The 27,939-nt window shown below is 43.1% G+C and overlaps 1 protein-coding gene across 1 annotated transcript in view; it reads left to right on the top strand.

Annotated features, from left to right (window-relative positions):
* The window catches only part of TMEM178B (transmembrane protein 178B), a 229,897-nt gene extending 202,292 nt beyond the window's left edge, over positions 1 to 27,605 (top strand). The window contains exons 3-4 of the mRNA XM_009649225.2: positions 8,299 to 8,436; positions 27,355 to 27,605. Coding sequence (XP_009647520.1) covers positions 8,299 to 8,436; positions 27,355 to 27,605 — 389 coding nt within the window. The remainder of the gene's footprint in view (positions 1 to 8,298; positions 8,437 to 27,354) is intronic.
* Positions 27,606 to 27,939: the final 334 nt, after the last annotated feature.

The following is a 27,939-nucleotide window of genomic DNA, read 5'->3' as shown; positions in this document are numbered from 1 at the left end:
TGATAGGATGAGGGGGAATGGTTTGAAGCTGCGCCAGGGCAGGTTTAGATTAGATATTAGGAAAAACTTCTTCACTGAAAGGGTTGTCAGGCTCTGGAATGGGCTGCCCAGGGAGGTGGTAGAGTCCTCATCCTTGGAGGTATTTAAAAGAAGGATAGATGAGGTGCTTAGGGACATGGTTTAGTGGTGGGATGGCAGGGTTAGGTTAAAGGTTGGACTCGATGATCTTAAAGGTCTTTTCCAACCAAAGCGATTCTATGATTCTATGATAATGGGAAGGGAGAAAAATGAAAAAAGCTCAGCCCTGATAAAGTCCCAAAGTTCACATTGAAATTGAGCAAAAGCCATTTTATTACATGTGCCTCAAATTCTTCAACACCTGCATAACCTGTGAAAGATGTGTAATGAAAAGCCTCTTGGCATGGCTACAACTGGGAAATGTTTGCTTTGCGTGGCCTCACCTAGCAGGAGCAGGAAGGATTAAAGTTATGAATATGAAGAAAGATGGCCAAAAATGTAGGTGCCTCAGACTTTCTTCCTTGTTTGCAGGGAATGAGAGAAGGAGATGAGGGATGAAAAGGGTTGACTGGGAAAATTGCAAGTGTACTCTGCTGGGACCAAAACTTGGAAGTGTTCCTAGGCAATCATATATTGTAGTGCTAAAAGCCCAGATAGTAAATCCGGAGAGAGAAGGACTTCAAGATCCATTCTTGAACATCACTGACTAAGTAGAAACGACCAACTTCAGGTACTTCCTGAGAAAAAAGATCTCTCCAGAATCAGAGGAGGGGAAGGAATAGCTTGGATTAGGGTAGGGTAGGGCAGGGTAGGCTAGGCTAGGCTAGGGCAGGGAGTGTAGAGTGGAATAATGCTTTGGCATAGGCTCAGCTACTCTGGCCCACTACATGAGAGGCTGTAAGGGTTTGTTTGCAAACAAAGCTTTTGTTTCCTTCCTAGCCTGCTGTCACTCAGAGCTGAATAGCAACACAGCAGAGAGTAAAAGATCCTTTTTCTTCTCTGGCCAACATTTCTTTTTCAGCAGAAGGGGATGTAGGATTGGAGCAAAAGGCTGAACCCTTCTATGAGATGGTATTCATAGCCACCTTTCGTTCAAGACCTAACATAAGTTTTCTGCCTTCTACAGTAGAGCTGCATCTGATGTGTTAAATTTCTGCTGTGCAAATGCCTCCTTTATGCATTGACCTCTCTAATATCCATATCATAAAGTCTCTTGAAGACAAGTCCATCTTTTCAGCCTCACAAGACACTTTTTCTTGCCTTTTCCCCTCTGCGCCTAAACAAGCTTTGCTTCCTTCCTTCTTTACCGCCGCCTTAAATCTCTCTGTTATTATCTAGGGGTTTTCTTTTGTCTCCTCTCTGCTCTACGTGAGAAAAAGGCAAGAGTAAAATCAGAACTTGATATTCAAGCTCCAGATGGTGCTTTCAGCCACTGCAGGATTTCGTAGGCCCCTGTAATTTTCCCAGATACCGGAGGAATTGCTTTCAGACAGTAACACACCAGTGTGTGACCTGGTCTGGGATACCCCCTCCCTCTCAGGTGCTTTATGAAAAGGTTCACCAGAGACAAGAAATTGCAGCGTCATGTGGAGTTTGCTGTTTGTCGGCATGAACCTCTGAAGGTGTCAGCCTCTGTAGAAGGACAGGACTTAATTCCTTCTCTGATGAACTGCTCCCCTGACTCTGAAGTTGTGGGATTTCTTATGAAGGAACACAGGCTGAGGTGCCAGCAGTGCACTTTTTTTGTGATTATTTCTGTTTTAAATAACTTCAAGAACACTTAAGAACTCTGACGGAGGAAATGCAGATAGATGGTCTGTCCTGACAAGAATAAATCATGTGTCAGGATGCCCATTCTACACCCTGTCCTGAGGGACATGTTGACTAGCACGGACCACAGCCAGTTTGTGAAGCTTCCTATCAGCATTTCCATATAGGCACGTTCATACATGCTGGCAGCCAAACACTTAACACTTCATCACACAACCAACAAACTCTAGTCAAGAGAAGGTGATGGGATTTTCTGGTTTGGGAGAAGTTATGCATGTATCTTATAAACATCATTGCACCTCTTAGTGATATGAAGGCTCACCTAAATCCTTCAGAGTGCCAGTTTCTCTTTTTGTGAGGGCCTTCTGCTGCTCTTTCTCTCAGCTTTGAGAGGGTTGTGTTTTAGTGTATGTGTGTGTGACATGCGTATTTCCGAGTCACTCTCTGGTGCAGAGTAATTACATATAAATATAATCCACTGTTACTTTTGTTGAAGTGGGTTGTACTCATTGTGATTGCATTAGAGTAATCTTTAAACTGAAGATTGGGTTGCCACATGATTCAGTAAAAGGCACTCAGAGATTTTAACTGCGTCTCAGATAGACTAATACATATTTCTTTTCTTATCTCTCCATACCTGAAGCATAAAGAAAAGATTAAAACCTCACCCTCTACTTGCCGACCTCATCCAAAATACAGTCTTAAGCTGTGCAGAGAGAATCGTGAGAGCCAGAAGATGCCACTCAAAATCACCTGCATTAATACTCGTTCATTGTAGCTGGGAGCTGCTAGGGCTGGCATTCAGGAAAAGGCACATCTGTCCAATTTTACATCTTGCCTCCCCTGTAGTTCTGGCGTGAGGTAAGAGAACGGATGATGTCAGAGAAAGGTACCTCTGTGCTGCTGATTCTTTGTAAGAGAAGTCATTTAAACAAAGCTTAGTGAAATCTGGTAGATTGTGCTCTTGGACTGTGTGCAGTTCTTGAACAATTTCCAATACATATATTTGTTTGGAAAAAGATGAAAAAGGAGCAATTTAGACTCTTTTCAAGTACAAATGTTTTTAATCCCACACCAGTAAAGACAAATACAAATTAATCTAGTGCAGGAGGGTATAGATCAAAGTGACCTGCAATGAAGGATTACGCTAAAGAATTATGCTCTTGCAGTCTATTTCTGCTTGTGACAACACTATGTTCTGACATTTGGTCCTGGAGGGGCACAGAAATACATTCGTGATATCATTTTTGGTTTTTCCTTTTGTTGGGACATCTCAGGAAAGAATGGTGCTATACTCAGAGTGTCTTCTAAGCTGTTCTGGATATGCTGGATACAGTCTTCAGGGTCCTTAGTCCCCCTTATGGATCTTCCTCTGTTGGGAGAAGAAAGGAGATGTAGGATGGACTACCTGAAACACTATTTACAGCGGTATTGCACTTTCTGATGGTCTAATAACAAGCACTGTAGTTTGGTCTGGTAACAAACACTTGAGAACAAGCAGTTCTGAAAGAAAAAGCAGTGCTGTGTGGTTAAAGGTCTGGCCAGAAAGCCTGATAATATAGATTCAATTCTACGCTCCTCCACAAACTTTTCACGTAGCCATGGGCAGGTTGACTATTCTCAACCTGGTTTCCCAATCTTTCACACGAGGCTCGTATTTTCCTTCCTGTATGTGTGGTGAGGAAAGAAATCTCTAGTATTTTGGAAGTATTATTAAACCCTCTGTGGAAAGGAAGATAGAGGGTTATCGACAGGAAGACTGAGCTGTTGCTTTGGAAAGATGACTTGCAATTTCAGGGAAGAGGACAGAACATCAGAAGTCAAAAAGGCATATTGAAATTTTCAAGAAGCAAGGCTGATTCAGAACATGTTATGTTTGCAGCTGCTGCGGTGTGAAACTTCTTCCACGATGTGACAACCAGCATGAATTACTTTATTGCTCATAACAAATACAGATGGACAGATATCAGGGTGAAATGAAGGGCAGGGGCATCTGCAAACTGACAGAGAGAACCTTCCACCCCATGCTTCTGGGAAATAAATGGATCTTAATCAGCTCTTCTGTCTGCCTTTATCTTCAGAAAACCTTTAGAGTTAATATTCTCCAGCGGAAGACTAAAATGCTTTTAGGAAATGCATGTTGTTTTGTGAAAATCTGACTCTATTTTAAGGAGGTTGTCTAAAATCTAATGTTTCTCTTTTCATCACGATTCACGAAGCTTGTGGCTTTCAAATTCACCATTTCACTTTCAGCCATGGCAATTGGATTACTTCATTCCGTCCCTTCTCCAATGTTATCAATCAAGAAATTTCTGTTGTTTGCAGCCTACATGAACGTGATGCCTGTATTCCTTGCCTGATGATCCACATTGGGTTGGGGTCAGGATTGAGTTCCTTGCCTATTACATGCCGCAGCAGCACCTCTGGCAGTGCTAGGCATGGAAGGTACTCCCAAGGGGAAGATATTCACACACAGATTTTAGTCTTTTAATATAAAAAAGAAAACAGGATGAAGACAGTGTCTCTAAAACATGCGTGGAAAGACAATATTGCGCTTTCACCCACAAGTGATGGTGGTATCAAAGTCCATGTAGTAAATCATTGAAACTACTGATCATACAGGCAAGGCATTGAAAATCAACTGTATTATAGGTCTTACAGAACAAGCAATGTAACACCTTCCTTACTTGCACCCTGTAGCTACATTTCTAAAGGTTTGGGTTACTAGATGGTGGAGAAGGGGAACTCATAAGTACCCCTGCAATCTGTGCACTCTGCCCCAGTGTGAGGACTTGGGATGGGTATCCAGGAGAGGAGCAGCTGTAGAACCAGCTAAGCCGTGCAAGCGAGTGAGCTAAGAGAAGGTATGTTCGCTGTTGCAGCTCCCATTTGGCTGCATAAGATTCAGCAATGCATTTTGCTGGCATAGTCACTCCTTCAGTTGCTTGGGATTGTCATGCCGTGATCCTGAGATGGTGTAATTACTCAGAGAGGTTTTCAAGGAAAGGAGGAGTGTAGAGAACCATTCATTTCATAGTCTGAAAATAAATAAAAGTAATTTCAGAAAAATAAAGAAACCCAGGATGTGCTCAAACGTCATGAAGTGGTGTTACATGACAAAGCATGACCCTTTTTGCCTTTGCAGGGTGTATTCAGGAAAGGTCTTATTGGTGCCAATCAAATGCAGACAAAACCCCATCAATTTGTACCAATGAGCTCTTATTTATTTATATGGCATCCCTTGCTCCTGAATTAGCTGAAGGAGTTAATATATTGCCTCGAGTACACAATGCAAACCTTTGCTTTTCTGCTGTCCTTTCCATGTCGAGCACCACACCAACAGAACAGTAATCATAAAAAGTACCACAAATAGGGGTTTGTGTCCAGAGAATATAGGCTCCTTTTCCCTGGTCTTCTCCTCACTAAATAGCCTGAAGGTAATGATTTGGTTACATAAATTAAGTACTTTCCCACAAAAGAATCACTTTGAATAGACTTGTTCCCAGCACTGATCTCAGCTTCATGTGGGCTCTGGCAGTTGAGGAACACTGGGAAGATGCTGCTGGCCAAGCACAGGCTGTTTATGAAACCAACTTTGCAACCCCCTTTCCCAGCACTGCCATTTGCAAGGGCTGCCCCCAAGGACTGTTATAGCAGGACAAAAGCCAAAATGGTTTAGAGTAGCAAAGAAAGTTTATATTTGATTTATTTCAGATAAGCCGTAATGGATATGCCTGTAAGAAGCAGATTTGCAACTGGCCTAAGCAATGGCAATCTTAAACTAAGCCCACCAACTTGCGAGGATTAAGATTTCATAAAGAATTGAATTTTTTTTTTTTATATGTACTATTAAGTGTCTGCCAGAGGTTTGCTTTCTGTTTTTTCAAAAGATAATGTAGGCCCAGAGTTAAGATGCTGATGGATTTTGTTGTGTTGTTAGAAAGGGAATTTCAGGTTCCATCAGGAAGAGAGGTCAACCGAAACAAACCTCAAAATTGAGCCTAGAAATCTTGGTCCTGCTACTTTCACACTTCTGTTCAATGGCAAAACTCACACTGATTTTAGCAGGGTAAAAACCATTCCGTAGTTTGGTATATAGGATGTGGGGATGCTTGTGATCCCCTCTGGGACCTATGAAAACTGGCTGCATCGGCTAGTCATTGGGGTAGGTCTGAGGAGTTACTGACACCTCGCCGCTGAATAAAGCTATTTAAATTCAGCTCATTAAGCGCAGGTTGTGAGGGTATGTTTCCATTAGATCGGGCAAGTGCTGTTAGCCAGAGTCAGCAGTCGCAAGTTAAAATGGAAGGGTTCTGTCGAGCTGACACTGACAGCTGTGCAGCGCTTCGGAGAGACGCGTTGTGCTGTTATTGAAGATGACATAGGAAACAGTAAACATTTTATGTTTTTATCTATGTTTCAAATTGAGCCCAGGCCTTCACGAACTCAAAAGTAGGAAGACACACTGCCATCAAAGATGCTTACTAACATTTACTGCTTGTTTTAGAAAGCACTCGTGAGAAATTCCCAAGGAACGGAGACTAGCGTTGTCTGTGGGAAGTATGAGTTTCTGCAGGAAAGGCATTTTTTATTTTTCTGCACTAGACCTCCTTGAACATATTCAAATGCTTTGTGGGGAGGTTTTTTTTGGGTTTTTTTGTGTGTGACAGTCACAAAACCTAAGATAAAAATACAAATTTTAAGATGCGTATCTTGTTAAAAGAGCCCTGGTCACTGGTGGGCTGAAGGCCTGGTGATCTTCATGTTTTCAGAGAGACTCCTTGCCAAAACCAGTGACAATCTACAGAAACCAGTTGTAGTTTCAAGGGAGGGGTTGCATTCTGCAACTCTATCTTGCCTAAGAATTGTTATAATGAACTCAGCTTTGAGTAAGCTGCCTTCCACGGTATCAAATCGTTCTGTCCCAACACATCTATAGACCTTGTGGACACTTCGCATTTTGGATAAGGAGTTTTATAAATCTCTGATGATGCTAATTTATCACTGTTCACAAAATTTACTGAATCTGCACTGCTGGCATTAGTGGTCCTTTTGATCCACTGTGGGGAAAGGGTAAAAAAATAACAGAAATTGAGAAACAGTCGAAGGCCAGCCAAGGAGAAAAGCTGCCACAGAGACTGGTGGATGATTCACAGTTTTCAAATCTTCCTCCCCCTGTCATAAGCATTCTGTTTCTTGAAAGAAAGTGAAAACATTGCTATGCAAAAAAAAAAAAAAAAAAAAAAAATGTATCAAGAAGGAAACAAATGTTTGGAGAGCTGACTTGGCTGGAATTTTCCCTGCACACATACTCTTGATATATCAGTGCTTAAACTTTCTGTGCGCGCATGAGGGGGGACAGGGAACAATCAAATGTTAGTGAAGATGCCCCCATCTGTTCCATTATTTGAGGGTGTAAAGATGCTCTTTAGCTCTCATAGTCCTTGCTATTTCAGTTGCCAAGTGGTCTCCCTGTCCAGATTTCACATCAAAAACAGTTGTGAAGTTTTTTTTTTTCCTAGCACATGCAGGAGGAGGGATCCCAGTAGCGCCATCCTTTCTGCAGAAGGCAAATATGTGATATAGCCAGGTCTTACTATAAGGGTTCCTTGCATTAAGTCTTAGGGACCTCTTTCCTTTATTTATGAAATACTGATTAACCCCATGCACCCATATCAGATGCAGTACTCAGTCCCCACTCGCAGAGCACAAAATGCTTCACTTGAGCCCCCTGCCCTCCTCCTACTCTCACTGCTCCCTCGAATGCTCAAAAATGTCCTCACCAAAAATCATCTGATAAGGTTACCATCTAGATAAAAGAGAGAGCAATAAAGCGTCCCAGCCGTGTATCTGCAGTGCATTTATCATCTCTGACACCAGAATATCTGCGTGCCTCACCATCCTGGAGGTACCGACTTTCACAGGCACCACCGCTGGACAGCAAGGCACTGTGGCCCAACTCACACATGGGAAGCCACAGCCCAGAGGGGTTCAGTGACTTGCCCAAGATCACAGAGGGGGTCAGAACTGAGGTGAATCCTCCATCATGCCCGCACTGGAGCAAAGCATAGAGACCACTTCACTTATCAGTTTGAGCAGGTGCATCCATTGGATGCAGTGGAGTAATGGATGGAGATGAGAAGGCAGGATTTAAACAGATGTTGTGCTAGTACCCAGAGGCTAGAGCTGTTAGGTGCAACGTTGCACTGAGGCCATTTTACAACTTCTAACTCCTGAGCAACTTGTCACAAGTCACTTGGGTGCATCTGCACTGAGCTGCCTTGTGTGGTGAAATGGTCACCTGCTCTCTCTCTCCCCAGCCCAAGCTAGTATCTTAATTTATGGATTGTCTTCCCCTCTGAACCATCCTTACTCAAATCATCCCATGCCAAAACACACTGAAGACCTTGCAGATCAGTAGCACTTTGGATTCAGACTGTTAGGAAACTCTGATGATGCTGATTTGTCACTATTCACACACATGTTGTTTTTCTGTCTTCCCCACTGCAGATCTGCGCAGGATGACAGCTGGCTTCATGGGCATGGCTGTGGCCATCATCCTCTTTGGATGGATTATCGGGGTGCTGGGGTGCTGTTGGGATCGAGGCCTTATGCAGTATGTGGCGGGGCTTCTCTTCCTCATGGGAGGTAAGGATGTTGGTGTTTGAAGAAATGTATTTTCCTTGTTGTTTTCATGTTCCCTCTTTCCACATGTCCCTCATTTTCTAAGTCACTGAAAACATGTTTTCAGAATTGTTTTAGGCGATCTGGACTTGGTTTCATTCCGAGCTCCTTCTGGTGTACATCAAGGATAACACAACTGTAGTTACATGTTACTTCTATCACAAAACATTGTCCGTAAGGACAGGACTGGATATGGCTTTCCAAGTTGTTTAGTCCAGTGCTCTATTGCAAGTAACACTGTCACCCTTAAACTTAATAAGCTTAATAAACTTAGTAGTGAAAACCTGAAGACGATGCAGATGTGATTCCCACCACTATCCTATTTCATACTGGGACACTTTGATAACTAGAAACTGTGCTCAAAGTTTTAACCTATGTTTATTCCTCATCAGTTGCTCTTGAGTCAAATGTAACCTTTAGTTTATGTGTCTTTTCTTTCTCTGATGTGCTTATGAAGAGCAATGACATCCTCTGTTTTCCTTTTCCCACTCTACATATGCTATTTCTTGTAGACTTTTCTCTGTAAGACCAATTATCAACCCAGCAGCCCTTTCTGCCACCTGTTCTTGTTTGTGCTTGCCTTTCTCAAATATGGATGAGAAGGACCATTCGCAAACAAGGTCTGATCAATGCCTTGTATAAGAGACGTGACGGTTCCCTTTCTCTGCTGGAAATCCCTTGCCTGAAGTATTTTGTGGTTGTCTTTTCCTTCTTCATGCTGCATCACACTGGACACCCACAGTCATCCTCCAGTTGGATAATACATCCAGGCTTTTCTCCTCCTTTGTAATTCCCTGCTCATGAGCTCCCAATTTACCACAGAGGTTCTGTTTGCTACTCCCCAGGTACATGCCCTGGCACTCTGCTTTTGAGCTTCTTCCCATTTCTACTACACCAGCCCTCAAGGTCATCCAACATTTCCCGTGTACTGTTCCAGCCTTTCTTACTACAGATGCCATCAGCAGGTTTCATGGCACATGGTTACTTGAAACGAAGGGTGTGAGTGTCAAGTCCTAAACAGAGCGCTGGGTGAATGTCTCAAAGTGAACAGTACTACTTCTGTTCCCTCTTCTTTCCTCTGCTGGTGATTTTTGTTTGGCTGGGTTTTTGCCCCCCAGGCAGATCATCACTTCAATGCATTTGGTCGTCTGTTCATCTGTACTGTGGTGTGACACAGCTAAGTGTGTGAAATAAAGGAAAGCTGCTGTAGTCCCAGAAGAGGAGTTAAGTGCTTGAATAACAAGTATTTATGTTCCAGTGCTGTTGCTGCTGGTGACATAGACATTAGCTCTCTTGGTGCCTACAAACACATTTGAAGTCTGCTAGTACCTTGTGCAAGCACACACTGGTCTATGCGTGGATGCCTGTAAACAGTTTGTTGTGGGTGTCAATCCTTCATGGGCAATGGGTCTGCCAAATTAACTTGGTGTTTCTTATGTAATTAAAAGCGTATTTATTTTGCACAGGAGGCTATTTTGCTCTAATATGCTTAGATATCTGTGTGGTATTTGACTTACTACAGCATGACATTCAGATTAAAACATGAGGACTATACTAAATAAATACAGAAAATTAAAATTTATTAGAAACTAGCTAAGTCTTGTTTACTCATTGGAAATTTGGGAGCGTTTCTAGTACAGCTGCAGAGATTAGTTATTGGCTTAATGTTATTTGTTTGTCAGTGATTTGAAAGATGGTTGATAAGAGTTTTCAGGTGAAACAAGACTCAGTGTAACCATGCATAATGGGATGGGTCACTCAGCTTACAAAGCCATCTTTTGGTATGCTCAAACAATACGCATTTCAGAAGAGACAGGTCATGCAACTGGGAACAAAAAGTGTCAGTCATCCTCACAGAACAACAGGCTGCCTCTCAGAAAGCAGCGGCTCTGAAAAGGTCTCTGGGATCATGGTTGCTGGGATCATCCAGCTGCGCAGGAGCTCTCAGTGCAATGCAGCTGCTAAATGTGCCAGTTTTTATGGGAATATGCAATAAGAGCATGAGGTGGGGTCATCTCCGGGCAAAGCAAAACTATTTCTGGACATCCTAATCTGGTGTCCATACTAAAGAAGGACGTGGAAAGATTGGGAGGGTTTGCAGAAGAGCTACAAGAATGACTCAGGGTCTGAAAAACAAGAAAAACACAGCATGCCACAAAAGCCAATTGCTTGAAACTGTTTAACAGAAGGCTTATAATTGACTTGAACACAGTGTGGAAGTACCTATGCAAAGAGAAGCCATCTGATAGTAGCACGTTCTTTCATTGCGTAGACAAAATAATAACAAGATCCAGCAGTTGGAATCTGAAACTAATTGAAATGAGAGACACCAGATTATTTTATCTGCCAAATTTTGTCAAGATGTGTGATATTTTTAATAAAGACATGTTGGGAGGAGTTCAAACTTATTTTCTGCTCCAGTGTAGACACATGGATCGGGGTTACAAAAGGTTACTCTTTTTCTTGTTTTGCACAAGTCAGTGGCAACCGCTATACCCTTCCTGATTTCTTTTAACAGCAAATGTGCATGAAGTAACATCTACAGATTGAACCAGTCAGTTAATAAAATACACAACTAGAGCCATCTAATCTAAAAGTCAGTAGCTATCAATGTTTTCAGACTGTGTCATATGTTACATAGTCCGCCCTTCTACAGCCAATGGATCTTTTAATTTGAACCTTTTTATTGCTGGACGGTGTTTGAATACAAGGCTGTTGCTTCTGTCATGATGTAAATGCTGTCAACATATCATCCTACTGGTCCTCAGAATTCACAGAGCCAGAGTGCCTCTTAGTTTTGCCTAACTTTTTCTCTGGTCCAATAATGGGAAAAAATGCTTTGGGAGGCGTATGACATCTTACCTCATGGCAGATAAGAGGAGACTGTGTAAAATCAGCCTGAAATCTACTTTCCCTTTGATTTGCAACACCGCTTGTCTTAGCTATGTTTGTAGCATTTACTGTTTTAATTTCTAGACAAATAGCTCTTCTGTACTGCTTAAAAAATCTTGGCTTACCATATCTATGGGTTTTGTCCCTTATTGCCCATAATTCTTTGACAGGAAATCCCAATGGAGCACTGAGAAGTGTGCTATGATAATCTAACAAGACCAGACATGGTTTCCTTGGACATCTGGTTCTTTATTATATTTACTGAACAGTCTTCTTGCTAGCCCATGTGGCAGTGCCTAATAAGGACTTCCTTTAGTGTGCTTGATGTAATTTCTCAAGCAAATTGCTGAAATAATTCATTTGTGAAATGCAGGCTGTTATCTGGTATTAGCTCATCTGGAATCCAGGACATGTAAATTGTGATCTAGAGTGTGTTTTACACTGTTATTCAGCATGTTTTGTAACAAGTTAAAAATTATTAATAATTCATCGTTTCTGTTTAGTCCAAACGTATCTGTATCAACAGCAATCACAGGTCTCTTATGGTTTCCCAAGTTCTTGTGCATAATTTTCTGTATTTGTTGTAGAATTTGTACGTGGATTCCTTGTCCTGAAGTCAGCATTTGCGTGACCACCGTAGGATTCTTTTTAAGTCCCTCAGCTTGTACAGAGCCAGATGGATGCTACAATTTATGTTTAGTATTTTTGACCTCATTTTTCACGATGTTACTAGTGCATAGCCTTCTGTACATATAGTTGCACTATCAGTTGTAGTTTCATTTCAGCATTGTCAGTATGATCTTATCCTGCAAGGTGGGAGAGTTTCCCTTTTTGAGAGTTTGGAATTTTGCTCTTAAGTTTCACTAAGACTAGTTCATTTTATGCATCTTATTTGAGACTGTTTAATTCTATTACAGAAGTGGGTCATACTCAAATTGTACATGACTCCAAGCACATCCTCTTTCAGCTTCTTGTTTTTTCTCTGCATGCGAATTGTTGAAAATCTGTGCACCAGTCAGAGCTCCATACTGGGCATGTTGTCCAGTAATTTTGTAATTTTATAATAATTTCTGGAACTTTAGAAGCATCTATAACACTACTGCCAAATGTCAGAATCCTGTGGCAGACTTGAAGCTTTCACACTCATCAAGTACTTAATAGTAATCTAAAGTAATTCAGTTAAACACCTTCCTGAGGAAGTGCATGTGGGACATTTTATATGTTGTGTTTTGACCGACGTATATTTACTTGCACCAAAACCATGCCTTTGCTTTTTGAAGTCTAGACATGACCTCCTCATCAGTCCCCAGGAAGTAGTACTCACAATGTCTGGCTTTGAGTTGTTCTTTTGAATATATTCAAATCCTTGACTTGTTTTGTTTTACTATCACGACAAAGTTGTCAATTCTTTTGCTTGGTGTCTTTACTCCCTCAACAGTAGCTAATATCATTGCCAGTTTGAAGTTAAATTTCAGTTTTATTTCCAGCTCCAAAGAGTTGGGATGCTATGAACTGGGACACTGGCAAATCTACCAAGGCAAATTCCTGTATCTTCAGGAACCCTCCTTTCAGATCTTCATTAAGTTGTTTAAGAATATTTCCTGTACCATGACAAGCAGACAAGCTATAGATCCACCTAACTATTGCTTTTTCCACCTGCTCTGCAGCACATTCATTCATAGGATTTTCTCATTTCAGCATCTCGATTCTGCTAGGTTGATTGTCCTTCAGCAACCATGCACACCCAACCTCACCACATCTTTTGTTACTGTACTTGCTTTATAAAATCAGCTTTTAAAGACAATCTCTGATAGCCTGTTGCTTTCCCAGTTCAGCTCTGATTTCATTTCAGTCAGCTGTTTTGAAACATCACATGGCTTGCTTTATTTCTAGTTTTGAGGGCAGGGCTGACTTTGTACCTAAATGCTCCAATCCCCTTTTCCTGCTCATCGGTGCCCACCGTGGGGAAAGTGGGGTGGCAGGCTCCAGTGTTTTGGCAGTGGTTGCATCCTCCCCTTCCCTAACTGGTGCACCTCATAGAATCATAGAATTGTTTAGGTTGAAAAAGACCTTCTTCTGTCCCTCATCCCAGCTGGAAATATAAAATGGCATTTCCAATATCTTGTTCTGGTATTTGCTTCAGCACAAAATTATCCCTGGCCAAATTACATCCCTGGCCACAGCTACATCACTTGCCTTTGTAAATGTATTAAAAGACCCACAAAGAATGACTTTTTATCACCCTTATCAGAGCTCTCTCCTTCAGCTGCACATTCATGTATTTTCCTTTCCTAAGTCTGTAATTTGTATTGAGAACACATTTCAGGGAAATAGTTAGGGGTTTTACTGCATGCCTAACAAGGCAGCCCTTCAGGGAAAGACTTCTGCATTGTCTTATTTTGTTCCAAATTTACTGCAAATAAATGCAATAAATCATCTCTGCACTTGTTTACTGTTTTACCTGTTCTCTTCACTCTTATCTGGCCTCTGCCAGTTTTGTCTTGTGACATGCACTTTAGGATCACTTTAGGGCTTTTTCCCCATTTGCTAACAGTTTCCTTAGAGAAGCATATAATTTTACTATCCTTGCAAATATTCATTATTCTTTGCGAAGTCAAGTGTGTTTCTTGCTGTAACCTTGCTTTGAGCCAATTATAAATTTTACCATTAATAATTCAGTCTCTAATTAGTCTATTCTGAAATTATTCCAGCTGCTAAATGCCCTTATTCATGTGATTTAGCTTCACCAGGCAGAACTGTAATAAAATGATCTGTAGTCTCACATAACAGCTCATTTCTTGTCTTTGCCTAGTGACATTTTTCCATGAAATATTGGGCTTGGGGCTTTGCTTGGGAGCCTGAAATTCCCTTTTTTACTGGCGCTGAAAGGCCTGAAAGTCTTGCTGTACACATACAGCAGTGCTATGGAGTTTTTCCTTTCTGATTTTCTGTCCTAGCATTTGCTGTCAGAAACATCAGGAATTTTTTTCCTCCTCTCCTCTTCCCTCCTGTCTAATGATGATCTGCCAATCTGCAGGATTCGAGCATCATTTGCCAGCTCCACTTCTGCTGCTGATTTGGGTTTCTCCTGACCCACCCAAGAGTGCTACAGAGACATCGCTCTCTGCAGCCTGCCTGTACTCACAGGGCTTAGGTCAGCTTCAAAGCTTTTCCCACAGCAGAGGTGAACACCTATTCTTTCCAGTGCTGGCTGCTGCGGCAGAGATAAGCAGGCAGGAAAGATGTGTGAGAGGGAATTAAAAATAAAGTTATGCAGGTGTGCTGGCACAATTTAACGCTTTATTTCAGATATGCAAGAAAGGATGTTTATTAAAGAAGTAAAGAACAACCCACTTAAGAATGTATGAGTGCATTTTGCTTTTGTATTCTAATCCAGGGAGAAACAACCTTCTAGAAATCATTTCCATGCTCTTCCATTCTCAGAAATACTTCCAAAATATTCCTTCCCTCAGTCCAGGGGTAAGTCAACAAACCGCTTTATTAGCCCCACAGCTAGAGGATGGACTGATCGTTTACAACCAGGTCACCTTCTCTTGCCCCAGCCACGTTACATGGGTCTCTCTCAAGGCTCTGGGAGGCACAAGGATGCACTCAGGGGTTCATGCCATCGTGTGTGCTAGAGCCCGGTAGCTGCCAGAGCGCTAATCGCTGTGTCCAAGAGCTGACGACCAGGCTGACACTGGGGGACACAAACCTCATGAGAAAGGGGGACTTCAAAACAGGGCTTGGGAGCCCATGAGGCAGAGTTGTCAGTACGGATGCGCTGCACACTTCTGTATCCTCCATGGAGAGTCTTGTCTTCAAAATCCCCAAGCATGTGTGCTGTGCTTCCTTTGCCTGCTCTGTGCATATGTTAGTAGATGACAACTGAGGCATCTGTGTATTTGCAGCCATGGATCGTTACCAGCTGTTGAGTCATTTGCGTCCCAAATTTAACTCACTCTACTTTGAAAATAGCACATAGCGGTACAAAATAAGAATGTTTATCCTACACAACTGTGGTCCTGCCATCTCAAAATAATCATTCTGCTGCTGAATATTTTAAGAAACAAAAATGGAGCAATTTAATACAGCAAGTGTAAGGCAAAGCTCTGTGATTGACATCTCCTAGGCAGTTATGAAGTACCTTCATAGCAGTTGCCAAGAGGAAGCAAGGAGAAAGATAAACAAAAAGAGAAAGTAAAAGACATTCTTTGGAATTCATCTGGAAATACAGAGGGTCTTACAGGGCACCTGGGATTTCTATTTCTCTCTAATGATCAAAGTCTCTACCCATTCTTCAGTATGTTCACTTGTGGTGACATGATCAATTGCAACACTGAAGATTGAAGATATTTTCTGTAACCATATTTATTTTTTTTCTTTTCCACAACATTATTCTTAGTAGTTTGGGTTGGAAGGGACCTTTAAAGGTCATCTAGTCCAACCCCCACTGCAATAAGCAGGGACATCTTCAACTGGATCAGGTTGCTCAGAGCCCCGTCCAACCTGACCCTGAATGTTTCCAGGGATAGGGCATCTGCCACCCCTCTGGGCAACCTGTTGCAGTATTTCACCATGTTTCACCACCCTCATCATAAAGAACTTCTTCCTTATATCTAGTCTGAATTTATCCTCTTTTAGTTTAAAACCATTACCCCTTGTCCTATTGCAACAGGCCTTGCTAAGAAGTTTGTCCCCATCTTTCTTATAGACCCCCTTTAAGTACTGAAAGGCCACAGTAAGGTCTCCCTGGAGCCTTCTCTTCTTCAGGCTGAACAACCCCAACTCTCTCAGCCTGTCCTTGCAGGAGAGGTGCTCCATCCCTCTGATAATTTCTGTGGCCCCCCTCTGGACCCACTCCAACAGGTCTATGTCTTTCCTGTGCTGAGGGGTCCAGAGCTGGACGCAGTGCTCCAGGTGGGGTCTCACCAGAGCGGAGTAGAGGGGCAGAATCCCCTCCCTCAACCTGCTGGATAACTTCAGTGGAATTTTAGAATTCAGCAGAACTCCTTGCAGACCACTGTAAGAACTTATTTATGTGGATTGACCTCCAGATGGAGACAAATGCTGGTTTGTATCAAGAGATGCCATAAATTTGATATGAAAGTCTTTGAAACAAGCCCCAGAGGGACAAGGTCAGTCCCCGCTCTGCCATGCCTCCCACACCACACGTGTACACTCTTCTTCCTACTTGTGGTTTTAGTTAAATTTTGCATTACGCTCTAAAGTGATTTAAGATCTTGAATTGGAATGAACTTGAGTTAACGCACAGCATTAATAGGTTTTAAATGTTTAAACCTCTCTAAGGCTCTTGATTGTTTAAAAGCATCAAACACATTACAAGGGTGTTGGGGAAGGCAGAAAAGGAACTGATGGAGGTCTTTATGGACCTGTGATGAGACGAGCATGGAGCAGCTGTGCAAGCTTTGTGCCTCAGTGCCCATCAGGCAGTAACGTACAAGGCCAAGCGCTGCATATTAAGGTAATAAGAGTTAGCTTGTTTTTAAAAATGCCCTTTTTCCCCAGTTTCAGGATTTGTCAGTGCCTCTTTTCAAACACCTCTCTTCTACACAGTTTGTGGTATCCCTTGTAGATGAGGTTGCAAGTCATGATCTCTGGTCCCATTTTTAGGGTATGCTTCTGGAGCCTGAAGAGTGACCCTTCTTTTCTTACATATTTCAAAACCTGGACACTGACGGATACATGTCCACACATATATATATATACACATATATACATATATGCGCATGCGTATAGGCCCACTGGACAAATACATGTCCAGTCCACATATATGGGTAGGGTTGGAGGTGCTTCTTCGTCCTGACTGACTAACCATTAGTAATCACCCTTTAGAGATTAGTATCACTTTCCTTTTGAATGTGACCTAATTTCCTATTTTCACTCAAAAAATGAACATTTAGGAAATCATGCACATCAATATACATCCCCTTCGCCATCTTTTGCGGTTTTAATATGATGTCAGAGTGGCCTGTTTAGCGTTTCCAAGCTGGGAAACAGTTGCTCAGCTGACCGCCTGACAAGGCTCACCATATTTTATGCTTAAAAGGCAGAGCTGGGATAGCGTGTTATGTCTTTACTTCTCGTACTTCTCTATGCTTACTGGTGCACTAAGAACACATTTTGCATTTATTTATTAATGCTGGCACCCGTTTTGAAAATTAAATAGGAGACTTTCTGGAAATATGAAAAATTACCTAGTTTCACTGTACGGGCTTCTGTGCATCACTGCGTACCTGCCACTGAAATGCTATTTTATAATTTCATATTGTAATACTCCTCAAGGGGAATCATAACACCCACCTTTGCATCCCCTACAGCATAAGTTCAAAAGCAGAGTTATGTCCTTCTCACAGAATACTGTTTTCATTAGATGCCATTTTTGGTAATACCTCAGGAATTTAGCTGATTCTTTAGATCATTACTGACAAATCTAGCCCTGAAAAGCAGAGACCTACGAGTTAACACCTCCATAAGAGAATGGAGGTGAGGTGGAATATAGAAATGTTTTTTTCAAATCAATAACGCAGCTCTACTGCAGGGTGTAGTCATTTAGAGGTGGTTTTTTTTTTTCCTGGAAGGAACAGCACAATGAGTGAATTCATTGTCAACTCCATAGCATTTAATCTCCATGGAAACATTATCAACTGACTTCAAAGTCAACCTTCAAATGTGTTGCATTTCTTTTCCTGTGGCTCGTTTCTGATGCTCCTAGATGTGCACTTGCACACTGGGGGAGAAATACCAACACAGGCAATTCTGGCAACTTTGTACCTGATCACAGAAGAGCACTGGCATTTAGGAGGAGAGGAAAGGCCTCGTAATGATGTGCAGAGCCCTCATAGTCTGGAACAAAAGACAGGGCAAGTAGTGCATGTGCACCTATAAACTCATTGTTTTTCAGTCTTAAATCAAATCAGTCTCCCTGAACCTGGCACACAGTAAATTAAGGAGACAGCTCACTCTGGCTTTTCAGCAAAAAGAACTATTCATATTCCCGTGTGTGTTCATTTTAAGTCTGCTATAGTGACTTGTAATTTCTCCCTCACCAGGATGGGAGGTACTGACAGAAGTATCAGTACCTTGTAGAGTTAAAAGAACAGAAAACCTACCGTAGTCTATGAAGGGCATCCAATCTACTTTGCTTCTCAAGGATGTCAGCAGGTCTTTGGGGGGCTGACAGAGGTGAATTAAAGTAGAAGCAAAGTAGGGGAGACAGATCCGATCGACGCACAAAAGACTTCCCCACCCACAGTCCTGGAAAACAAGCTATGTGTATTTCAAAATTCTGTGGTTGTTCCTTATCCCTTAATAACGTCACCAGGTCTTTGATTTGTTACTGCCTTCTGAATTTCAATGGCAAGAGGCATCAAGGCCAAAGGAAGACAATGAAAACAAAACTGGAATTTATTATTGGGTTGGTTCTTATAAAAAATGTTTGCTGAACTGTTTGCATGCCTGGCATTAAAGAGGAAAAACTGCACATGCAACAGAAGGAAGAGTAATACTGTCATGATTTGCTAGACAGGAAGAATTCTTTATAGAGAGAAAGTTGAGCAAATTTCTGTGTGTGGCAGATCTTGTTGATAAAGGCTTAGATTCACCTTCTTGGCTCTTCAGGTTGTCAACTTAGAAAAACAACATTCCCCTTGGACAAATCACTGCTACGCTTGCTTGGTCTAATCTGCCTGGACAGAGTCCAACTGGCCACTGGAAATTCCACAGAAAAAGCAGCTGGACCTGGCAGAAACTAGATGAGTGGGGCCTTCCTTGTTTCTGCCCAACCTGGCTCTTCCAAGGGTTACAGAGATGAGTCATGCCTGCATACTTGTGTGGGCAGCAGAGGCTTCAGAGGTATTTCCTCTGCAACAGGAAAGAAGATTTCAGAATGTGACCCTTTAAGGCAGAACCAAAGGGGTCAGGGTAGTTGCTGCTTCCAAGCATTCACGTGAACGATATAAACATCATAGGGGTGGCCTGCGTCCAGTGGTCCTTGTTGACAAGACAATTATATTTTATTTTGATTTCTGGCTATTATATCTCAATAACTGTATCACTCAGCATATACAGAAGGATTTTTCTTTTCCTGACAGGTCAGCTCAGGGGAACAGTAATAGAGCCCAGAGCCTTTTGCAGCTAAGATCCTCAGTTCACATTCAGTACAAACAACTGGAAGTTGTACAATCAAAGAGTCCTTTGGTCACTTGAATAGAGAGGCTTCTCTCCAGCACCTGAAGGGGAAAATATCCAAATCAGGTAGCCACCACCATCACCCAGAGCTCCCAGTGGCTTCTTTAGTAGTGCCTTCAGCAAAGAAAAGGATTAAAAAGGCATGTGAGTAACTCTGCTCTTTCAGGCCTGAAAGTCTTCCCTCTTAAGAGTACTTTTAGTGCCACACACCAGGCAACGTGGAAGAAGGCTACACTGAATTTGTTTGTGCTGTGCCTCTTCTCCAGCCTCACTTGTCTTGAAGAACAGCTGTCTGAAGACTTTTCAGCACTTAAAGGTTTCCTACAAAAGAAGGATTCCACAGACCCTCTGAGGCTCCTTCTGAGGTTCCTTCTGAAGGAGGTTCAGTTTTTTGACTGGAAGAAAAAGACCTTATGTGGAGAGAGGCAGAATGAATGGTTGCTAAAAGACCAAGTGCAATGTGGTGCATGATTCCCCATGCTATGGGAGATGCCATGTGACAAGGCAAACCCAACCTGACCACACAAGCTTCTCTTCAGCTCTGGCAAATGCCAGGCTGGGAAGCACCTGCCTGAGGTACAGTTTGATACTAAATTGATGTGTCTTGTCATCTGGCAAATCTGAGATGTGAGGGACTCGCTCGAATTTGCTCAGATATCCGGTGCCCCTTTCCATTTAATCTTTTAGCCTCTGCCCAGGCCATCCTGGGAGGCCCAGACTGCAGGGGATGAAAGAAACCTGCTGGCAGCCTCTGCCTGTTGCCAAGCATGGTGTTTGCCAGCACAGGGATGGGATAATTTCACTAGCCTTTGATTAGGATGTTTCTTCATTTTGACATTAAGAGAGCCTCTTCCTTTCTCTCCCTTCTGCTCTCACTAAAATACTGAATCACATCCCACTACTACAACTGGCACAATTTTTGCTGCCTCCTCTGTTGTGGCTGCAAATTCATGAGCCATTATGTTTGCTTAATGGCTGCAGTCAAGTCGCTTTATTATTGCTAGGTTATTTTGGGTGGGTTGTAGGAATCACCACAGCTAAAGTAATCAGAGGGTTATTCAACTCTGGCTTTGATCAACTCCCCTATTTCTCCCTATCCCATTTTATCAAAACAATGTGCCTTTAGCCAAGTAGCGTTGCTTTTGCCTTACGTGCCAACTCATAACCTCAGCGGGTGCTTGCTCATAGTTGGTGCTCAACGGCTGTGCTAGTGCACAGCACGGGTATCCACTCTCGGTGCAGTCCCATGCACCGTGGGGTATGGTAGCAGAAATGTCACCATGTGCAAACCTGCAGGGTGCTATAATGTGCAATACAGCCTGACTGGCAGTTGTACTAGCACAGCAAACTGGACATCAGCATTCCACTGCTATAATATTGTTCCATACATTACACTGACTTACATGAGCCGGAGGGTGGTACCCGTTAAGGATTTGCAGTTGTGACAGAGGATACGTAGTCCTCTGATGCCATAGCATATTACAGCTTGCGCAGTGGCAATTCAATGGACAGGCACCACGGCTGAGGTAACACGCAGCAGGCGTACAGCTCTGGAGGGGTGCAGATGCTGAAGGTACATTTTGAGGTAGGAGGCCAAAGGCCAAATGCAAACTGCATTCAGACGGTGCCTATAATGCAATATCATAGCACCCCTATAGACCCTGCAGTTTACTCTCGTTCTTAGTATAAAATAAAAAAGTATTAAGTTCCAAGCCAGGTGGGTTTCTGGTCTCACAAGGACACCGCACTGAATCTCCATCACCCAGTCAGACTTCTTCCATCTTAGCCTCTTTTATAAGGGCAATTTTCCAGTAAACCCCTTGCTATTCTGCAACCTATTGGTGATGCTGCAAGCTGCTTCTGCTGGAACAGTACATAATTAAGCAATAATTTATATTCTATGCGTGTATGCACAGAGCAATAAAGTGTTCTCAAGTGCTGCATGCTGCTGAGGCATTTAATCCGTGCACAGAAGGAGTTTACTGCAAAGCTGCTCCCTCCAAAAGGCTTTTGTCATCACTGGGTTGGGAGGGAATTCGGTTTATTCTTTAATAATTTCATTTGATTGTGATATAATTTAAATAGCTAATGGTACGCACTCCACTTTAGGATCAGACCTCATTTTATTTGTTTGTTTGATGTACCTCGAAAATAGTAAAAACTAGTAGGGCAGAGAGAAAGTAAAGATAATGTTGTTTCACTTGTGAGATTTTTTTTCTGCTATAAACCTATAATAAAAAAAGTGATGATAATTAAATAAACAGCACTCCTTCCAAAGACATTAGTGGCCACAAATTACCATCAATGACAGCTACTAAAAATACTTTAAAAGGCAGAGATTCGCATTTATATGAGAACTGCTTGGTTTCAGAGGACATCTTAAAATCCATACCTTTACGTTTCTCTTTCTTTTTATCTACTGGTGTTTATAAGCAATACTTGACATTTTTATCTCTGCAAAAAACAGAAGGGAAAAAGAATCAGGGTTTGGGGGTTTGTTTACTTTGTACATCTGACAGCAGAGTTCGTGAGTCATTTCTGACTGTTGTTGGGGGAAAGGAGAGGACGCGTGTCATTCTGTCAGACCTGGAAGAAATGTTTTCCAAATAATAACAAAAATGATTTGTAGAGAGGGGGGTCTCAGACGTGGGCTTGTTGCCCAGATCATTTTCATTACTGGTTTTTTGGCTTTGGATTCAAATTGGTGATGTCTTCTTCAGGTAAGGACATCCACTGAAATGTATTTTTTCTTTTCTCTCCTTCTTTCTCTGAAGGTGTAGTGAGGTGGACTCCTATAAATTGTGTTCTGGTGAGATAAGAAGTTTTTGTCCCTCCAGACATGGCAGAGTCGAGGACCACACAAATGACCCAGTACCTTTCCAAGTCAAAAGAAGTCGTTACCTGAGATTGCCATTAAAAGTGGTTTAAAAGAAAGGAGTGCCCATATGGTCAGCTCCTGTGTCACGGGGCAGGGGGTGGCACCAGCTGGCTGAAGGGGTGGACACTGGCTAGAGTCAGACTCCTCATCCCTAATACCAGGGACAGCGATGTTTAGATGAAGCTCCCGATAGCGGGGCCTATTTGCGCACCGGCACCACGAAGGCTCACTTTCTTTTGCAGTATATCTAAGAAAGGCAGCGGTTCTTGCCTCACAAAACACCGTGGACCCTGTGAAATCCCTCAAGCTCTATTTCTCTGGAAGCCGAGCCCACAGACTCTGTGGGCAAAGGACGCGGCTTCTGACATGGTTCAGGTGGGCACTAGCACGAGGCAAAATTCAAATATATTTGATATGGATGGTTTGAGGCTGCTTGTGTTTAAATCAGTTCACTCACAAGCAGTTCTGCTCTCCCCTGGAGGTAAGGTTTGAAAACTGCAAACGGAGGCATTGCAACCCCTCGCACCGCCAGGCTGATCCGAAAGAAAAGGGGCGTTTACTGAAAAAAACAAATAATTCCTAGCAGCAGAGACCCACGGGTCTGCTTGATATAAACATGCTTAAAAGCAGCTACAGCAAAGCACTCTGACTCATAACCCACACAGAATTAGGCTTTGACCAGCAAAGACATTACCTTTCCCAGCCATCCCTCTCCTGACCATGTCTGCCCCTGCAGCAGGACGGCAGGACTTGAATCTTATACACATATACAGCAAATAAGTTCATCTCCGTCCTAAACAAGCTTCCAGTCTAAATGGAGGAGACATTCAATACAATGTTTAATATTCTTCTTCCCTAATATATATGAAGGAGAAGCACAAGGTAGCCATGAGGTATCTAATAGCTCAGGTGCCCAAACCGCTGTGGATCATCAGTCCATTAGCGGGACAGGCACTGTCAAAACCAGCCTGCGAGGAAGGGCGGCTGTCTGATGAGGAGTCAGGGTGGAGGTTTGACTACATGTCAAACAGCAGTGTCTGTGGCACAGACACGGCTTTACATGAAATTTCATCTCTCACCTGACTGAAGCATTTTGCAGTGACATGTGAATTTCCTTTGTCAAAAATGCCGCTGTTGCCTTGTCTCGTTCATTAATGTTTCACTTAGACTGATAGCGCGTAAATCCCAGCACAAAGAATTTAGCGCGTTCTGCTCTCCCCAGCTGCTGAAGGAGATGGTCTTTATCTTCCCCGTCCAGCTCACATACCAGCACATCCCCGGTGAGCTCTTATTACCGCCTGTCATTCACATTCTGTGTCCCAATGCCATAGCGCAAGTGCTGAGCCTTGGACCACCAGCCTTTGGGTCTGGTCATCTGCTTGGGCCAGAGTTATGGGAAGTGTTTTTCACAAAGAAAGAAAAGTTTGTATTGCTACGTTTGCCTGGGCATCTGGGGCATTAGTGCACATAGAGGGGGGCATCTCACTGACAGCAGGAACCTACCAGGAAAGTGAATAAGGGTTCAATTTGTTTTCTGGGGAGAGACGTGTCTCAGGGTTGGGGATACTCATGCCTTGCTGCAGCCCTGCTGCCTCTGAAGCGCCATGTCCATAGCGCAGGCAGTGCCATGGGCAGGAGCAAGAGCCTCCCTCCTCCCGCCATCCCAGCTTCCCCGGGCTGGCAGAGGCTGCATTTCCAAGGGTAAGCTCAGCCTCTGCCTCCCTTCCAACCATGATTCTTCCACTGTGATGGCCAACAACTGTGCAATTTGCAGGGATGATCCTTTGTGTTATGATTGACAATTCATGAGGAAAAGCTACCAAACAGTCCAGAGGTAGTAACCGTACTCAGTTTTCATCAGTAGCCCTCCTGGTGAGAGGCCAGATTAACCACAAGTGGGAACTTCCTTGCTGAATACAAACAGCACATGGGACTCATAGAAGGGCCATAAAGATTCCTCTAGGTGCTATAAAATGGCATTTTTTGTGTCTGTAATGAATAGCACTAGGGAGGCTGATAAACCTGTGCCATACAAGACATCCTGCAGAAGCACTGGGGGGTGACTGGCTGAGGACCGTGCTAAGCATCCTCTAACATTGTGCACAGCAGTCATTATGTATCGTCGTGGGATTAGCACATTCTCCAGCGAAGGGGCAGGACGTGAGGGTGGGGCAGTCTTTTTTTAAAGAATTCTCATGCTCATGGTTTGCTTTATTCTCTATTGTTGTTACTCATTCTTCTTTATTGTTCGTTTGTCATGGGGCAGAATACCCCCAGTCAGGTGGAGTGCCAATATATTGGGCACTGTTCGAATACAAAGAGTAAGCAGTGCTCCTTCCATTGAAGAGCTTGTAATCAAAATAGGCAAGACAAAGCATGAAAGCATGGGTAGTATTTGAAATCCAAAGTTATTTCCTTCCGTTTTGTACTTAGCAAACACAACTTCAGTCTGGCTGCACAGATTTTCCCACCCACCTCTCCTAACAAACTTACATTTCAAGACAGCTGAAATTTTCTTGTTCTTGCTAGAAAAGAGAGGCCTTACATGTCATTTTCTAACCACAGCCATTTGAAATGAGCCACAGAGCTTGGTCCGGAGCACAGTGGCTCTGATGGACCCTTTTTTCTCCGATCCCACCACGTACTGGTCACGTTGACATGTCACACAGGGAACAACCACATTCTCGCCAGACACCTTCATGTTACTGGGTAACCTAAGTGACGTGTTAAACACGGAAAGGGATATGTGGTTTCTAATCAAACCACCTGACTTTTGAGTAAGGGATTCTGGGAGGGAGACCTCCCCATTTATCCTGCCCTGTGCTTTGAAGTAGCATAGGACATCTCTGAAGACAGCTCTGGACCCTGGGGTCTCAGAAGGCTTTTGCAAAAGTCCAGAGCACTGACTGTAGACTTTTTTGGTGCTGGTGAGAGGCAAGAAGGCCGGTTTTTACTTAAATAGGCATAGTACCTACCTCAGCAGCTTGCTGGTCCTGACTGGTACCCTGTGGCACTATCATAATACAGAATCACAGAATCATTTAGGTTGGAAAAGGCCTTTAAGAGCATCAAGTCCAACCATTAACCTAACACTGCCAAGTCAGTACATATGGGTACTTATGAACAACCTGGGCCATCTGGCAGCTATATATAGCATTAGAGGAGGCATTCAGAGTTCCCATATTCCCTGACCTTTACAACAGGGAGTATCTACAAGTGGCACTCCAAAACACATTGGAGAAAAGACAGTCCAGATAGCCAAAGCAGTGGTCAGAAGAGGGAACAAAGAGAGATCCGTGGCAGTCACTTTGCAGCAGGGCCATGACAGAGATTTGCCTGCAGATTCTGTGCGATGTTCCTACTAAATAAAGGTGGGTGTGGTGGAAAGTCCACACATTTTTGGTGGCGCATATATGTTTTTACAAACGTCCCCAGTTTATGAGCCTAATTACAGGTGAATTCACCAGATAATCTGTGTCTTCAGAGGGGGGAGTGTAAAATCTGTTTCTTCAATGCAGCTGCAACTCAGAAAAGCAAAGCAGCAGAGAAAGAACGGGAAAAGTGTTGCAGAAGAGAAGCAGGAGCAGGGGCAAGAAGGAGCAGAGGGAGGCAAGGGCACCAGAGGAGAGGAGCTTGACACTAAAACCAGGCTGGCTGTGACTGCTTTGGAGGATCATGCTATCTTAGGGATGGGAGCAGAAAGAGTAGGAGATTCTTTGCCAGCAGCTGCTAGTGAAGAGATGCGGGACGTGCTGTACAGGTAGCACATGTAGCATGCTACCTATCTGTGCTTGAGCAGCGGGAGGACGCACGGGACTGACCACGCGTGTTACTATAGCACGCGTCCTGTAGGTTGCCTTCTGTGCCCAGGGCTCTCCAGGCAATTCAGAGAGGCCCACGCAGGGAGGAATTAGAGAAGAAAAACAAACTACCAACTTTATATTGACTTTAGCTGTTATCTCTTGAGACAGGCGCATAGCGTCTGTAGCTATCCATTATTTCCTGCGTGGGTGGCAACTGTGACATTTCAGGAGCTCAGAGTTTAGCTTTGATGAAGCTGGAGGCCAAAGATCAAAATTAGACTCATCTGGGTGGGCTAAGGTTCAGCCTCATCTGATACGCGTGTCTTTCTGTAACACCTACCACCAGACAGAGTTATGACGCCCGTCCTCGCAGTGTTCTCGGGAGGAAATGAAATATTGCTGCAGAGATGGAAAAAAAGAATAGGATATTTTGAAGATTTCCTCAACACTGCAGAGGGCATCTAGATTGGGACTGGAGTCATGCAGAGGGTAGACTCTGAATTTTATGAGGGATTTTAAGATTTTGACAGTGGTATTTAACAGGGGGGTGTATAATGAAAGATTTTAGATATTGTTATAAGAAAAGCCTGAAAAAAAAATCTCCCAAGTAATTTCAAATGTAAGTTTCAACAGAGCCAGAATATGTCAAGTATTTTGAAATATTTTCTTTCATAAAATCCATCACTGAAAAACTGACATTAAACAAAAAGTTTAAGATTTTTTTTCCCCCCAAAATGCTGAAACATAATGATTCACTCTGTATTTGTCTAAAACAAAATTCTAGAAAAATCAGTGGTTTCCTGAAGCATTCTGGTTCCCAAGGGGGTGCTCGTATTGAAAAAAACCTGTTCCTGTTGAAGTTTCTCCATACAGCTCTGTTCAGCATCAGAACAATATCCAAGGCTCTGGTGGCACTCAGTTCTTCCCTTGCAGAGCCGCTAGACTGCGCCACTTTCTATACAAACATCTTCCCTTAGGTATTTCCTTGCTGCTTGCACTAGCTCTTCTCAGGTGACTTGGAAAGGGGTATGTCTATCACTCTTCTAACTTCTCTTTGTTTTTTTCCTCCCTCCTTCTCCCCTTCCCGCTCTCCTCCAGGAACCTTCTGCATCATTTCACTGTGCACATGCGTGGCTGGAATCAACTTTGAGCTCTCCCGCTACCCCCGCTACCTGTACGGACTTCCCGACGACATCAGCCATGGCTATGGCTGGTCCATGTTCTGTGCGTGGGGGGGCCTGGGCCTCACTCTTATCTCTGGCTTCTTCTGCACTCTGGCCCCTTCTGTCCAACCTGTCCCCAGGACCAACTGCCCCAAATCTAGACCTGAGAATGGGACAGTGTGCTAAAACAAATAGCAAACAAATACACACACACATACATATATATATATATATATGTCTATGTATACCTATACATGCATATATATGTATATATAATTATATATATATATATATAATCTCAAATTAATGCCAGTGCCAAGGTAGAGCTGAGTCCAACACGGCACTCACATCTCCACCGGACTCTGTGTTGCTTCGTTCTTTCTCACAGCGATGGGAAAGCTTTTCTTTTACGTGGCTCTTCCATCCAACTCTTAACTTCAGCATCATACCTTAGAGGTCAAATGAACATAGAGTTGCACCTACCTACTGCCATTTGGGAAGGGGAACAGGGGGGTCCGTG

The sequence above is a fragment of the Egretta garzetta genome, unplaced genomic scaffold (genome assembly GCF_000687185.1).
Source record: "Egretta garzetta isolate BGI_Z169 unplaced genomic scaffold, ASM68718v1 scaffold321, whole genome shotgun sequence".
In the NCBI taxonomy this organism is placed as follows: Eukaryota; Metazoa; Chordata; class Aves; order Pelecaniformes; family Ardeidae; genus Egretta; species Egretta garzetta.
The sequence above is the reverse complement of the archived record's forward strand: the minus strand, read 5'-3'. Positions and strand labels throughout refer to the sequence as shown.